Genomic DNA, 17,097 nt, shown 5'->3' on the forward strand with positions numbered 1-17,097 from the left:
GATCACTGCATTACTTTAGAGGGTCCTGGAGATCACTGCATTACTTTAGAGGGTCCTGGAGATCACTGCATTACTTTAGAGGGGCCTGGAGATCACTGCATTACTTTAGAGGGTCCTTGAGATCACTGCATTACTTTAGAGGGGCCTGGAGATCACTACATTACTTTAGAGGGGCCTGGAGATCACTGCATTACTTTAGAGGAGCCTGGAGATCACTACATTACTTTAGAGGGGCCTGGAGATCACTGCATTACTTTAGAGGAGCCTTGAGATCACTGCATTACTTTAGAGGGTCCTGGAGATCACTGCATTACTTTAGAGGGTCCTGGACATCACTGCATTACTTTAGAGGAGCCTGGAGATCACTGCATTACTTTAGAGGAGCCTGGAGATCACTGCATTACTTTAGAGGGTCCTTGAGATCACTGCATTACTTTAGAGGAGCCTGGAGATCACTGCATTACTTTAGAGGGGCCTGGACATCACTGCATTACTTTAGAGGGTCCTGGAGATCACTGCATTACTTTAGAGGGGCCTTGAGATCACTGCATTACTTTAGAGGGGCCTTGAGAGAAGAGAACAAATCAAAGCCTCAATTCCATGATTCTAAAGTACTGTATATATCAGTACAACCTGTAAAGAAGCCTTTTTTTCACCTTTAACCAATTTGGAACCAAATTAACCAATGGAACAGTACCAAAAGTGCACACCTCAACAGTCTACTGTTTGGAAGGACAGAGACATTTAATGTGATGTCATAATTGTTTTATCACCAGCGAGGAAGCCAGCGTGATGTTTAGATTGGTGCTTGGATGGCGAGACGGACTAGGCCTTAAAACAATACATAGTTTGTGTCCTAGCCTGTTGCCATTGCTTCTGCTCTGGGCATCCTCAGTTGGGAAACATATGGTTGCTGTTCATCAAAGTCAGGGAGAGCCAGCGTCCCAAATGACACCCTATTACCTATTTAGTGAACTACTTTTGACCATAGCCCATAGGGAATCCCATAGGGCTCTGATCAAAAGTAGTGCACTATATAGGGAATGGGGTGCCATTTGGGACGAATCCTAAGAGAACCAGTGAAGGCCTGAACTCATCACTCCCCAGCCCTCAGCACCTCTCTGGGCTGATGGAATAGCATAGAACCCTTCATGTTCTCTCTCTCTCTCTCTCTCTCTCTCTCTCTCTCTCTCTCTCTCTCTCTCTCTCTCTCTCTCTCTCTCTCTCTCTCTCTCTCTCTCTCTCTCTCTCTCTCTCTCTCTCTCTCTCTCTCTCTCTCTCTCTCTCTCTCTCTTCCTCCCAGGGTGGTTGTTCTGAATGCAGCTCTACAACTGAGCTGGAGCTGCCTGCCATTTCCCAGAAGCAATACACACACACACACACACACACACACACACACACACACACACACACACACGCACACACACACACACACACACACACACACACACACATACAAGCGCATATGCGTACACACACCAAAGCTCACAGTGAAACACTGATGGGAAACGATTGTGTGTTTCTGTGTGTGTGTGTTTGTGTGTGTGGTGAAGGTAAAAGTAATTGTGTATCCTTGTTTAAATCAATATAGTGGCTGGGCAACATAGACAGGAGAAATAAGGGTACTCATATTTGGCCCTCTGTCAAACAGGCCGTGACAATGTCCCTCCCTGGCAGAGAAAGTCATTTGAGCTTGACAGGCATATGTTTTATACAGAACAAATAAACACACACAGCTGTATGGGGTATTTCAATGGCATGTCATTCCATCCCACTGTTCTTGTTCAACTCAGGGATTATAATAATAACAAATGTGAGCGACCAATATTATTTTCATCTTATATATTATGTTTGGAATTTCAGCCAAGTGACTTTTAATTTGGAATTTCTGTCCCATTCAATAATGATAAGGTACAAAGCTCTTGGGACGCTAGATGAAAACCACTTTTTCTCTGTTAAAACATGAGCTAATGAATCACATCAAATTGTATTTGTCACATGCGCCGAATACAACAGGTGTAGACCTTACAGTGAAATGCTTACTTACAAGCCCTTAACCAACAATGCAGTTTTAAGAAAAATATGTGTTAAGTAAAAAATAGATAATTATAAAATAAGAAATAAAAGTAACAAATCATTAAAGAGCGAGGCTATACACAGGGGGTACCGGTACGGAGTCAATGTGCGGGGGCTCCGGATAGTCGAGGTAATTGAGGTAATATGTACATGTAGGTAGAGTTAAGGTCACTATGCATAGATAATAAACAGAGAATAGCAGCAGCGAAAAAGGGAGGGGGGGGGGGGGCAATGCAAATACTCTGGCTAGCCATTTGATTAGCTTTTAGAATGACTGATATTGTCATTTTTACACCTATTTGAATTCCATCACAAGGTAGAGGAATGTGCCTTGTCCAATGACTGTGCATCTACAGTAGACCAGAGTCATATATTTAGATCTTATTACATGACTCTGCAGTAGACTATTCCATGACAAGGGCTCTAGTACTGGATTTAGAATTATATGGCGCTCCCTGCTGGCCAATATTTGTACTGCGCTCCTACTGATGGATGGCAGACAAATACCAGATGGATAATTACGGTCTTTACGGGAACAGAAAAGATAGCATGAAAATATTACAAGTTATATTGCAAGAATAATAGTTATTATTTCGAGCTAATATAACAACGAATAAATGCGGTGTGTTTTTTTAGTTTTGCTAAAGGAGGATGCGTTTTACCTGTAGGCTATACTCTGACATTGTCATGGAAAACCCTCACACAAAGTAGCAAAAAAACTATTTGCAGATTTCGAAAGCATATTGCACGTATTCAAAATCGAATGCAATCTCTCTTCATGTATTCCCCCAAGAACATTCCGGTTAATTAGCCTCAGGCACGTCTCCATCCCCATGTCCACGTCTCAGAAGTTTGAATTGGGTACTTACTTGTGGGCATCAACTTTTTTTCTCTCTCTTCTCCTCAATAAGTTGCTCCTCCTCATCCCCAAACCTTCCCCCCTTATTAAAACAAGTCCAAAAACTCTCCCTGGTTAAGAGTCTTTTGAAATGTAAGGAGCTACGTGCAGGAAGCATAAACCCGGGGCGTCTGGAAGGAATTAGACGCTGAAGAAGTAGTAAAACTAGCGTGGTTGGGCAGTTCATGACTTTAACCTGTATTACCTACAGCTCTTCTCACCAACATTGACTACTGTTGAATGACAGTTTTTTCTTTTTTCTTTATTTTCTTTATTTCTTTTATTCATTGTATAAATTACACTTATGCCAAAGTTGACTAACAAGATGATTTGTATAGACTTAAAATGTATACATTATATTATTAATGTATGCAAAGAGAGAAGTTAAAAGAAGAAAAAAAATACAATACTTGAATGAATCTTTTCAACCGTTCAAAGCAAGGAGACTTGGTAAATTGCACAAACTTTTTTCTTTATGAAGAACATTTTAAGAAGCTTCATGAGTGTTTCTGCAAAGGTGACTCAAGAAGGGACGTTGCTGAGAAGTTTTCTCCAAGTTGAACGCTGCAAACCGAGCCTATGCTGACTGCATCCATTTAAAGAAACGGCACAGCCACACACAGCTGCTTCAAGGTATGCCCATCACATCAAATGTATTCACTTTGTCAACTTTGTTATCAACTAACTAACTGTTTTATTTCGTTATGAGAACATACATTTTTATTTTGTTTGACATTTTCATTTAGAATAATTTGAATTAAATTAATGGAGCTTTGGGTGAAACTTATCAACTAAAGTTAACTGACATGTCATGGTTTTCCGGTAGTTGCCAAGTCATGGTTTAATCCACATCAGTGAATCGTTTCTGAAGTGATGCTTTATCTGTCAGGGTGTGGGAAGTATGTAGTGTTTGTTATATTAAAGTACTATGGTAGGATATAGACCGTAGGGCTACTATGCCATACAGAACAGTCCTGTAGACATGTTGATGTGTGGTTTGGTTAAGGCTTTTTTTTATAGACTTAAGTATTGCATTAATCTCAGCCAATATGCGGTGGATAAATTAAATAGTGTAACTATAAAGTCGAAACAAGGTAGTTCTTTATTATTCCCTGCTGCCTACGGGAGAGAAAAAAATCTGCACCATAACGTTTTAGAGTAAACTGGATTCACACGGTACTCCGTCGAGGCTGGGCATAATCACTGTCCAAATCATTTATTGTAAGGTTAGAATAAAATGTATGTTGACGTCACGGCCTCATACGTCATTCGAATAGCAGGGGTGCTTGAGCCAATGACAAGGCAGGTATTGGGTTTCCTTCAGAGCACACTCAGTAGAATAGAAATATCGTTTTTTCCATGGATACAGTATTTTATTTATTTTGTATTTATTGTCACAAACACAGGTTAGATGCGGTGAAATATTGTGTTTTACACGGTCAGCCACAGTAGTACTGGAGCAAATTAGGGTGAAGTTCCCTCCTTAATGAAGGACACAACGATTTTCGAACTTCCTAGCCTTTCCCGCTCAGGGTTTTTTATACCTTCAGGGTGGATGCCCGCGCTGTTCGAAACACAGAAATAGCAGCCCGCCATTCATTCCATAGCAGTTTATTTAGCTAGTGGTTTTGAGTTGACTTGATTCCATAACAGTTTATTTAGCTAGTGGTTTTGAGTTGACTTGATTCCATAGCAGTTTATTTAGTTAGTGGTTTTGAGTTGACTTGATTCCATAGCAGTTTATTTAGTTAGTGGTTTTGAGTTGACTTGATTCCATAGCAGTTTATTTAGTTAGTGGTTTTGAGTTGACTTGATTCCATAGCAGTTTATTTAGTTAGTGGTTTTGAGTTGACTTGATTCCATAGCAGTTTATTTAGTTAGTGGTTTTGAGTTGACTTGATTCCATAGCAGTTTATTTAGTTAGTGGTTTTGAGTTGACTTGATTCCATAGCAGTTTATTTAGTTAGTGGTTTTGAGTTGACTTGATTCCATAGCAGTTTATTTAGCTAGTGGTTTTGAGTTGACTTGATTCCATAGCAGTTTATTTAGCTAGTGGTTTTGAGTTGACTTGATTCCATAGCAGTTTATTTAGTTAGTGGTTTTGAGTTGACTTGATTCCATAGCAGTTTATTTAGTTAGTGGTTTTGAGTTGACTTGATTCCATAGCAGTTTATTTAGTTAGTGGTTTTGAGTTGACTTGATTCCATAGCAGTTTATTTAGTTAGTGGTTTTGAGTTGACTTGATTCCATAGCAGTTTATTTAGTTAGTGGTTTTGAGTTGACTTGATTCCATAGCAGTTTATTTAGCTAGTGGTTTTGAGTTGACTTGATTCCATAGCAGTTTATTTAGCTAGTGGTTTTGAGTTGACTTGATTCCATAGCAGTTTATTTAGCTAGTGGTTTTGAGTTGACTTGATTCCATAGCAGTTTATTTAGCTAGTGGTTTTGAGTTGACTTGATTCCATAGCAGTTTATTTAGTTAGTGGTTTTGAGTTGACTTGATTCCATAGCAGTTTATTTAGTTAGTGGTTTTGAGTTGACTTGATTCCATAGCAGTTTATTTAGCTAGTGGTTTTGAGTTGACTTGATTCCATAGCAGTTTATTTAGTTAGTGGTTTTGAGTTGACTTGATTCCATAGCAGTTTATTTAGTTAGTGGTTTTGAGTTGACTTGATTCCATAGCAGTTTATTTAGTTAGTGGTTTTGAGTTGACTTGATTCCATAGCAGTTTATTTAGCTAGTGGTTTTGAGTTGACTTGATTCCATAGCAGTTTATTTAGTTAGTGGTTTTGAGTTGACTTGATTCCATAGCAGTTTATTTAGTTAGTGGTTTTGAGTTGACTTGATTCCATAGCAGTTTATTTAGCTAGTGGTTTTGAGTTGACTTGATTCCATAGCAGTTTATTTAGCTAGTGGTTTTGAGTTGACTTGATTCCATAGCAGTTTATTTAGCTAGTGGTTTTGAGTTGACTTGATTCCATATTCTTTGTTATCATTTATGATTAGCCTATACTTTCTGGAGATATTCATATCTCATCTGTTGTGTAGGGATTATAATTTTTTTCAAAGATGTACACCTACAGTATACAGTAGACTATTTTCATTTCTGAAAGTAAAATATCCCACTGGGCACAGATGTCAATTCAACGTCTATGCCACGTTGGTTCAACGTCATTTACTTCCACATTGGTTCAACTTAATTTCATTACAATGACGTGGAAACAATGTTGTTTCAACCAGTGTGTGCCCAGTGGGATATGACTGTAAATGGTAAAATTATAAAATACATGCTTTGAACTGTGTGAAAACAAAACCACATGACTGCAAGAGTACATGCTGCCATTCATTTTAACCGCATGAAGACTCCTGTTGAGACATGGTAGTCCTCAACTCAACATATATGGAGATGCTTAAAGCTGGACCAAGTTTGGGAATCCCTGATCTACCGGACCAGTACACATTTATAGTTGAACAATAACTTTGTCACAATAAGCCTGCTGCCTATGAGGGAAGTCATTTGTCCGTTCTGGCTCGGTCAAGGTTACTTACTCTTACTTACTATGAGGAAAGTCATGACTCAGCATGCCCATGGCTACGTGTGGGCCATTGCTCAACAACTTACACAGAGAGATGGCAACACACACAAACTAATGCATTGTTTATGTCTGCATTTCAGACTACCATTTATCTCATTTCTAGTAGGCGTACTCTCTATCTAATCCCACCTACAGTATATACAGTGTGCAAGATTTAGATGCACTATTGTAAAGTGGTTGTTCCACTGGATATTATAGGTGAATGCACCAATTTGTAAGTCGCTCTGGATAAGAGCGTCTGCTAAATGACTAAAATGTAAAATGTAAAATGCAATCAAGATCTCTGTAGGTTCTATCTACCAATGAGGTGGTTTGTGTTCTTACAGAGGAAGAGCTCTGTAGGAATATCCACCAATGAGGTGGTTGTGTATTTACAGAGGAAGAGCTCTTTAGGACTATCCACCAATGAGGTGGTTAGTGTATTTACAGAGGAAGAGCTCTTTAGGACTATCCACCAATGAGGTGGTTTGTGTACTTACAGAGGAAGAGCTCTGTGGAATATCCACCAATGAGGTGGTTAGTGTATTTACAGAGGAAGAGCTCTTTAGGACTATCCACCAATGAGGTGGTTTGTGTACTTACAGAGGAAGAGCTCTGTGGAATATCCACCAATGAGGTGGTTTGTGTATTTACAGAGGAAGAGTTCTGTAGGACTATCCACTAATGAGTTAGTTTGTGTATTTACAGAGGAAGAGTTCTGTAGCACTATCCACTAATGAGTTAGTTTGTGTATTTTCACAGGAAGCATTCCACGCCTGTTCCGTATTAGTGCTCCCAGTCAGGGCCTTGCCAGCCATGCTTAAACACTGCATGCTGGGAAGCAGGTAGGCAGGGAAGCTGGGAGGCAGGGAAGGAAGGAAGATGGGAGGGAGGGAAGGAAGGAAGCAGGGTAGGAAAGAAGCTGGGTAGGAGGGAAGCTGGGAGGAAGGAAAGCAGGGAATGAAGGAAGCTGGGTAAGAGGGAAGCAGGGAAGGAGGAAGGCTGGGAGGGAGGGAAGGAGGGAAGCTGGGAGGGAAGCTTGGAAGGAGGGAAGAAGGGAAGATAGGAGCGATGGAAGCAGCGAAGGAGGGAAGCATAAAGAGGAGGTGAGTAGCAGAAAGTCAGGGAGCTGGAGCAACAATAAGTAGTAGTGGTGGAGGATCACTGACCAGACCAGATAGGAAGGAGGGAGGGACAGAGAGATGTGATGGATGAGTCAGAGAGCTAGCTGAATCAGGAAAGCATCCAGGAGCCAAGGGTGGCAAGGCGCCACCACCGCCCAAGTTCAACATCACACACAGTCTCCTCCTCTTCCTGAGGTTCAACCCATCCAGAAAGAGAGAGGGAGCTGTATGAGGGAAGACTCTGTGTTGTACGGTAACTACTACAGCTGATTCCAATCAGGAGAGGAAGAGGAGTAGGGTGTTCCATTTAATGATGGAACACTTAATGACAACATGATTCCCACACCGTTGAGAATACTGCAGCCACAGGGAAAGGCCTTACATCTACATAGGGTTCCGGAACTACAAGAGGGTTAAGGGGTGGAGGGGGGGACGAGGACGTCACTTCACACACACACAACCACACACACACACACACACACACCCTTTTGACATATTACTAGTTGTCTCTTAATCACGTTTCAGAACCTCAGTGACTTTTGTTCATTGAGTTTGCTTTTAAGTCCAGTTCAAGAGAAGCTTCGATCTGAACTAACTACAGTAGTAAGCCTAGATAGAACTACAAGTATCTAACTACAAAAGCAAGCAAGAACTACAAGTAGCTAACTACAGAAGCAAGCCTAGCAAGAACTACAAGTAGCTAACTACAGAAGCAAGCCTAGCAAGAACTATAAGCAGCTAACTACAGAAGCAAGCAAGAACTACAAGTAGCTAACTACAGAAGCAAGCAAGAACTACAAGTAGATAACTACAGAAGCAAGCAAGAACTACAAGTAGCTAACTACAGAAGCAAGCAAGAACTACAAGTAGATAACTACAGAAGCAAGCAAGAACTACAAGTAGCTAACTGCAGAAGCAAGCCTAGCAAGAACTACAAGTAGCTAACTACAGAAGCAAGCCTAGCAAGAACTACAAGTAGCTAACTATAGAAGCAAGCAAGAACTACAAGTAGCTAACTACAGAAGCAAGCAAGAACTAGAAGTTGCTAACAACAGTAGCAAGCCTAGCAAGAACTACAAGTTACTAACTACAGTAGCAAGCTTTAAGATAGTACAGTACTGTATATATAATTAACATCTTGTACAAGGATCCCTGGTCATTCCAGGCGTTCCTGTCTTTTAATCTGCTATAGAATAGTCGTCATGAGGCATGTGTTTCCTGCCATTGATAATGGCAGTATTGAGGGCCATCTTCATTTTACTGCAGCTGTGCCTCTTAGACATGAAGTGGAATCTCTGCAGACTTGAACTATAGTACTGTAATATAGTACCGTTACTGTATTAGCATGTAACACAGATGCGTTATGAAACCATAAATAATGAAATGAGGATCTAACTTTACTGGTCTTCATGACTACACATGAGGTTCCACTTCAGCGTGTGCTACACTAAATCCCATCCAGCAACAGAAGGACATCGCTTTAACATTTATTAATTACAGGACACCAACTGATTTTTTTCCTTCAACAACCCCCTTCTATCCAGATATATTTCCCCCTTCTGCACATGCTGTAAGGTGTAAGTGCCATTGAAGCCATATATTCATGGTGATGGTACACCATTTGATTGATTGATTGATTGATTGATTGATTGATTGATTATTCCCCACATGAAGTTTCACCTCACCATACACCTCAGTATGTCAATTCAATGTCTTATTTTTTAATTCAACAACCCTCTTCTATCCTTTCATCCTCCTTCTACACATACTGTTAGCAAGGCAACTGTTACCAAGACAACTGTTACCAAGACAAGTGTTAGCAAGACAAGTGTTAGCAAGACAAGTGTTAGCAAGACAACTGTTAGCAAGACAGCTGTTAGCAAGACAAGTGTTAGCAAGACAAGGGTTATTAAGACAACATTTAGCAAGCAAATGTTACCAAGACAAGTGTTAGCAAGACAGCTGTTAGCAAGATAAGTGTTAGCAAGACAAGTGTTAGCAAGACAAGTGTTAGCAAGACACGTATTAGCAAGACAACTGTTAGCAAGACAACTTTTAGCAAGACAACTTTTAGCATGACAGCTGTTAGCAAGACAAGTGTTACAAAGACAAGTGTTACCAAGACAAGTGTTAGCAAGATAATGGTTAGCAAGACAATGGTTAGCAAGATAAGTGTTTACCAAGACAACTGTTAGAAAGACAAGTGTTACCAAGACAACTGTTAGCAAGATTAGTGGTACCAAGACAACTGTTATCAAGACAAGTGTTACCAAGACAACTATTACCAAGACAACTGTTAGCAAGACAAGTGTTACCAAGACAAGGGTTATTAAAGTTATATCAAGTGTGGGCGTGGTTGTGTCTGAAATGGCACCCTATTCCCTATCTAGTGCACTTCATACAGCTGTGGCCTACAGGGCTCTGGTAAAAAAAAGTAGTGCACTATATAGGGGATTTGGTGTCATTTGGGACACAGCCCACATCACTGACCAGGTGTGAACTGCACCTCCACGGCGGTAGACCACTACATTAATAAAGTGTTTTTGACTACAGCAGGTATTCCTTTTAGAGCTGTAAAGTCCATTGACCACAGTCATTGCCACGATTATATTTCAGTTGTTGAACAGAACAGACCTCAAGTCCTCTTGGCCCAGTTTCAGCTTTGCTCAGTTCTGCTCTGGCCGCGGTGTTGTATTTCATCTAAACCGTCAAAGCCTTGGAGTTTAGGTTTTCCCCACTGACCATGATTCAACTGTCCGTTGAGTCTATCCAGCTCAGCACAGGAACCCCTCCCTGTGTCCGCCTAGCCTTTATACCCCTCCTGGAACAGGTCCAGGTCCAGCAGAATCAAACTAATGGTCTTCATGTTGGATTCTCAGACATGTAGTCAGACAACAGGTGTAAATATGAAGTCTTTACATGTCAGCTACCATGCCGTTTCACCAACATGGCAGATACATTACGCTATAGCCTACAGAAACACACACACATGTGCGCACATGCACATACAGGCTCACACACACACACGCAAGCCCAAACACAGATACACACACACATATACACACACACACACACACACACACACGCGAGCACAAACACAGATACACACACACACACACACACACTCACTCACTCTACCTCAGCTGAAGGTACAGTACAGTATAACATGACATGTGTTAGACTTGCTGTTGGCTGCAGCCACAAGGTTTTTATTGGTTATCTTCACTCTCCTACATCCCCCTTCACTTACTCAGCCTTCACTCTCCAACATCCCTCTTCACTTACTCAGCCTTCACTCTCCAACATCCCCCTTCACTTACTCAGCCTTCACTCTCCCACATCCCCCATCACTTACTCAGCCTTCACTCTCCTACATCCCCCATCACTTACTCAGCCTTCACTCTCCAACATCCCCCATCACTTACTCAGCCTTCACTCTCCTACATCCCCCTTCACTTACTCAGCCTTCACTCTCCTACATCCCCCATCACTTACTCAGCCTTACTCACTATCAATTGAGATCATTGGCGGTGTTATCTCAGGCAAAGGGAGTGTCCCGCCCAGACCCAGACCCAGGCCCAGACCCAGGCCCAGACCCAGCCCCAGCCGACACAGTGCGTCAGTCAGGCCGCATCACAAATGGCACACTATTTAGTGCACTACTTTTTAACAAGGGCTCATATGGCTCTGGTCAAAAATAGTGCACTATACAGGGAATAGGGTGCCATTTGGGACGTATTGTCAGTCTGGAAGTGTTCAAGCTAACCCACCAGCAAACAGCCCTAGACATCACACACAGGGCCTTGTGCAACTGTGAGGTGACATCATCTCAATACGTTGATGACACCCTCAATGTCTCACACACACACACACACACACACACACACACACACACACACACACACACACACACACACACACACACACACACATTTGACATACTTTATTTACATCCACCAATTACATTTTATTTCAATCCACCATTCAATTGAAACATTTCAAAGGTCCCTGTATGCATGGCACTCAAGGGTACAGAAAGCACCTCCTTCTCCAAACAGTCCACTACAGCTGAAACAGAGCAGTACCTAGCCAATTTCTTTGTCCTAGTTTTTGTCAGGCCCACAATCTGGAGGCTCCACCCGAAGCTGTCCAAGCGTGCCACGAGGGACTGGTGCTTAAGCAGCTTCTCGGCAAAGGCCTGCTCCAAGTAGCCGTCAAATGAGCAGCCCACTTCCAAGATGAGCACTTCACCCTGGCCCCCATCAACAACAATATCTGGTGTTTGGCACACAGAAAAACACATCATCATCAACATCAAACCAGGGTTTAGATCTACATAGGGTCCGGAACAACAAGGGTGTTAAGAGGGGGGGGGGGTGCAAAACGTCACTTCAAACACACATTAGTGGTTAATACTTCTGCATCTGGCCCGCAGGGTTTAGCTATCTAGGCTGTTTTAGCACCCTCTGAAGGGGGGGTTTAGGTTCACAGTTGACACAAAGTGTAGCCTACAACAGTGAGACTTGAAAATAAAGATTTTAGGGTTGGGACACTCTTTGTACTGGTTTAACACTACAGACGTTAACACCAATGCGTTAGGTTAACCAGTTGGCCAAGTGGTGGGGACTTGGAACATATGGAGGGGAATGGAGTCAGATGTCTTGTAAATGTGATGACGCTTAAAGTCCAGAAACATGCCAGTTCAGCACTCAGCTCGCCTCACACACTGATTACATCCACTTTTCATCCTGTATCAAGTGATCCAGGCCTTAATCCATGCCAAGAAGGTGGCTGATTTTATAAAAAGAAACCAAACTACAGTCTAGACACAAGGCATATCAGGGTTTCTTTGCTTCACAACAGCATCGAAACACTTCAAGGTGTCACTTATGCAATCAAATATCCAAGACTTTAACCACGATGTACCACCTTCTTCTTCACTGTGACAGATAGAGGGGTCTTTCATGGAGAGTAGCCTCTGCTGAGTCCCTAACAACCAGATGGATGTTCCAGTTTTCAGGGGAAATGGAAAGAGAGCCTGTGACTTCGCGTGACTTCCACTTTTGGATGTTAACAAGGAGACACTCCATCTTAACTCATCCTCCACATTTACTGGATTGGTTGAACAGTGCAGAAGAGAACCTCCCCCGACAGTTTATTTCCTTCTCGTCAAGACCAGGATGTACTGTAGGGAATCTAGTTTCAGACCAGTATGTAGGGGATCTAGTTTCATACCAGTATGTAGGGAATCTAGTTTCAAACTAGTATGTAGGGGATCTAGTTTCAGACCTGTATGTAGGGAATCTAGTTTCAGACTAGTATGTAGGGAATCTAGTTTCAGACCTGTATGTTGGGAATCTAGTTTCAGACCTGTATGTTGGGAATCTAGTTTCAGACCAGTATGTAGGGGATCTAGTTTCAGACCAGTATGTAGGGAATCTAGTTTCAGACTAGTATGTAGGGAATCTAGTTTCAGACCAGTATGTAGGGAATCTAGGGAATCTAGTCCTTATTCCAAGTCAAGGAGGCGGCTGATTTAAAAACTCAAATAACTAGTACTCAAGTCAAACAAGACATGTCAGGGTTTCTTTGCTTTTAGACAGCCTTGGACAGCCTTGGACTGCAACTTATACTACAAGCCTTTAATATAGCCTACCAAGACGACCTCTTCCTTTAATATAGCCTACCATGACGACCTCAGTCTTTAATATAGCCTACCATGACGACCTCAGCCTTTAATATAGCCCACCAAGACGCCCTCAGCCTTTAATATAGCCTACCAAGACGACCTCAGCCTTTAATATAGCCCACCAAGACGCCCTCAGCCTTTAATATAGCCTACCAAGACGACCTCAGCCTTTAATATAGCCTACCAAGACGACCTCAGTCTTTAATATAGCCTACCAAGACGATCTCAGCCTTTAATATAGCCTACCAAGACGACCTCAACCTTTAATATAGTCTACCAAGACGACCTTAGCCTTTAATATAGCCTACCAAGACGCCCTCAGCCTTTAATATAGCCTACCAAGACGACCTCAATCTTTAATATAGTCTACCAAGACGACCTTAGCCTTTAATATAGCCTACCAAGACGACCTCAATCTTTAATATAGTCTACCAAGACGACCTCAGCCTTTAATTTAGTCTACCAAGACGCCCTCAGCCTTTAATATAGTCTACCAAGACGACCTCAGCCTTTAATTTAGTCTACCAAGACGACCTTAGCCTTTAATATAGCCTACCAAGACGCCCTCAGCCTTTAATATAGCCTACCAAGACGACCTCAATCTTTAATATAGTCTACCAAGACGACCTCAGTCTTTAATATAGTCTACCAAGACGACCTCAGCCTTTAATTTAGTCTACCAAGACGACCTTAGCCTTTACTTGACCAAGGCGTACCACTTTGTGCTCCATTGTGACAGATGGGTCTTTAGTGTTACTGGACAGACCCATGCAGGCAGCATTGGACACATCAAAGTGTCACTTATGATAGATCCAAGATCTTTAATTAAAACAAAGTAACAAGATGCACTACTACCTGCATCACTGTGACAGAAGGGTCTTTAGTGGAGACCCAAAAAACTGGCATTTAAATAAAACAAGACATGATAGTGTTTCATTGCTTTTCAACGGCATTAGACACCTTGAAGTGTCACTTAAACTATCACATGTCTAAGCCTTAAACAAAAGGTGCCACCCTCCTACTGCCTAAACTGATCAAATGTAGCAGCATATTCTTCAATGTGGCAGAAGGGTCTTTACTGGAGAGGCAGCGTTTTACATTTCCCTGCTCTTGTCTTCCCACGGAGATATAAACAGATGATGTCAGAGGGTGGTGCTCGCTCTCTCGCTCCACTCTTACGTCTGCCCAGCAGATGGGATGCAGCATTAATAAAGAGACTTGGAACAATCGGCCATAGAGAACCATCTGACATTTAGAGGGGGATTTTGGGGAGGGGGATGTAGGGAGAGAGGGATGGAAGGAGTCTGTTTACAGTCTGTCTTGTCCTGTTTTTTTGTTGTTGTAAAACATGGAGTCTGTTGCTATGGTGACAGAGTAGAGTTAGAGCTTTTACTGTGACACATCGTAATGATGATTATTAGGTACATTTATCATCATTATCATCATTATGGTGATTATTAGGTACATTTATCATCAATATCATCATTATGGTGATTATTAGGTACATTTATCATCATTATCATCATTATGGTGATTATTAGGTACATTTATCATCAATATCATCATTATGGTGATTATTATGTACATTTATCATCATTATCATCATTATGGTGATTATTAGGTACATTTATCATCAATATCATCATTATGGTGATTATTAGGTACATATATCATCATTATCATCATTATGTCTTCTGTATATTTCTAACAAGTTGACCAATTAATATCTGAAGCTGTGTTCATTTAGTAATTACCGTATCAATGTCCTCCCAGTGTCCCTACTGTCATCTCATTATTGATCCCACTGTATGTCCCTACTGTCATCTCATTATTGATCCCACTATATGTCTCTACTGTCATCTCATTATTGATCCCACTGTATGTCTCTACTGTCATCTCATTATTGATCCCACTGTATGTCTCTACTGTCATCTCATTATTGATCCCACTGTATGTCCCTACTGTCATCTCATTATTGATCCCACTGTATGTCTCTACTGTCATGTCATTATTGATCCCACTGTATGTCTCTACTGTCATCTCATTATTGATCCCACTGTATGTCCCTACTGTCATCTCATTATTGATCCCACTGTATGTCTCTACTGTCATCTCATTATTGATCCCACTGTATGTCTCTACTGTCATCTCATTATTGATCCCACTGTATGTCTCTACTGTCATCTCATTATTGATCCCACTGTATGTCCCTACTGTCATCTCATTATTGATCCCACTGTATGTCTCTACTGTCATCTCATTATTGATCCCACTGTATGTCTCTACTGTCATCTCATTATTGATCCCACTGTATGTCCCTACTGTCATCTCATTATTGATCCCACTGTATGTCCCTATTGTCATCTCATTATTGATCCCACTGTATGTCTCTACTGTCATCTCATTATTGATCCCACTGTATGTCCCTACTGTTATCTCATTATTGATCCCACTGTATGTCCCTACTGTCATCTCATTATTGATCCCACTGTATGTCTCTACTGTCATCTCATTATTGATCCCACTGTATGTCTCTACTGTCATCTCATTATTGATCCCACTGTATGTCCCTACTGTCATCTCATTATTGATCCCACTGTATGTCTCTACTGTCATCTCATTATTGATCCCACTGTATGTCTCTACTGTCATCTCATTTGACATTGACAATGATTCTGTTCTGGTTTGCTTTTCCAGATGAAATGTGACAAAGCTCTCACCTACCTAAGAATTTTCGGGACGACAATGTTTGGAGTCTCGCTACTCGTGGGAATCTCTACCGCCTACATCATGGGCTACCAGTTTTTCACCACGGCACGAAACCACTTGTCCTTCGGGCTGTACGGGGCCATCCTGGTCGTCCACCTCATCATCCAGAGCCTGTTTGCTGTCCTAGAACACCGGAACATGAGGAGATCCCTGGAGACGCCCATCAAACTCACCAAATCACTGGCCCTGTGCATTGCAGCCTATCAGGAGGACCCGGCCTACCTGAGGAAGTGTTTGGTATCGGTCAAGAGGTTGACCTACCCGGGCATCAAGGTCATCATGGTGATCGACGGGAATAACGAGGACGACAACTACATGATGGAGATCTTCCGGGAGATCATGGGGTGGGATAAAGCCACCACGTACGTCTGGAAAAACAACTACCACCACCGGGGACCTGAGGAGACGGACGAGATGTACGCTGAGAGCCTACAGGCCATCTCGCGCCTTGTGCTCAATAATAAATGTGTCTGCATCATGCAGAAGTGGGGAGGCAAGAGGGAAGTAATGTACACAGCCTTCAAAGCCCTGGGGAGGAGTGTGGACTATGTTCAGGTAAGTCCTGGGGGGAGGAGGGGTTGGAGGGGGGCGGTGGGGTACACAAAGACCCTTTTGTGCTTTCTTTCTTTAAAAGGATGGTGTGGAGGCCTTGTGTATGTACTGTAGCCCTACGGCTGTAAGGCTAATGCTGTTCACAGAGTGCTAGAGCTCAGCGTGAAACCCATTTACATATGTTTCTGCACTCAGTCCAACTCAGACAAAGTGGGGAGACCTGTAGGCTAATAGGTTGGAGTCAGATCATGTTGCATAGCATCGTGTCAAAACACAGTATTCTCAGTGAGGAACTTTAAAAGTGACAGTATCCACATTAGCTACTATCCCAAGGCGTGTATTAACTTCCTACATTAACATTTACTAAGTAAACAGCACCAACTGTGCTGTATATACTACATTGTGAATAGTTAT

General features: G+C 41.9%; 1 protein-coding gene across 1 annotated transcript in view; it reads left to right on the forward strand.

Annotated features, from left to right (window-relative positions):
• Positions 1-3,008: 3,008 nt before the first annotated feature.
• LOC106596763 (hyaluronan synthase 2) overlaps positions 3,009-17,097 on the forward strand; it is a 29,496-nt gene continuing 15,407 nt past the window's right edge. The window contains exons 1-2 of the mRNA XM_045719285.2: positions 3,009-3,607; positions 16,060-16,686. Coding sequence (XP_045575241.1) covers positions 16,060-16,686 — 627 coding nt within the window. The 5' untranslated portion in view covers positions 3,009-3,607. The remainder of the gene's footprint in view (positions 3,608-16,059; positions 16,687-17,097) is intronic.

Source organism: Salmo salar, chromosome 05 (genome assembly GCF_965601325.2).
Source record: "Salmo salar chromosome 05, fSalSal1, whole genome shotgun sequence".
NCBI lineage: Eukaryota > Metazoa > Chordata > Actinopteri > Salmoniformes > Salmonidae > Salmo > Salmo salar.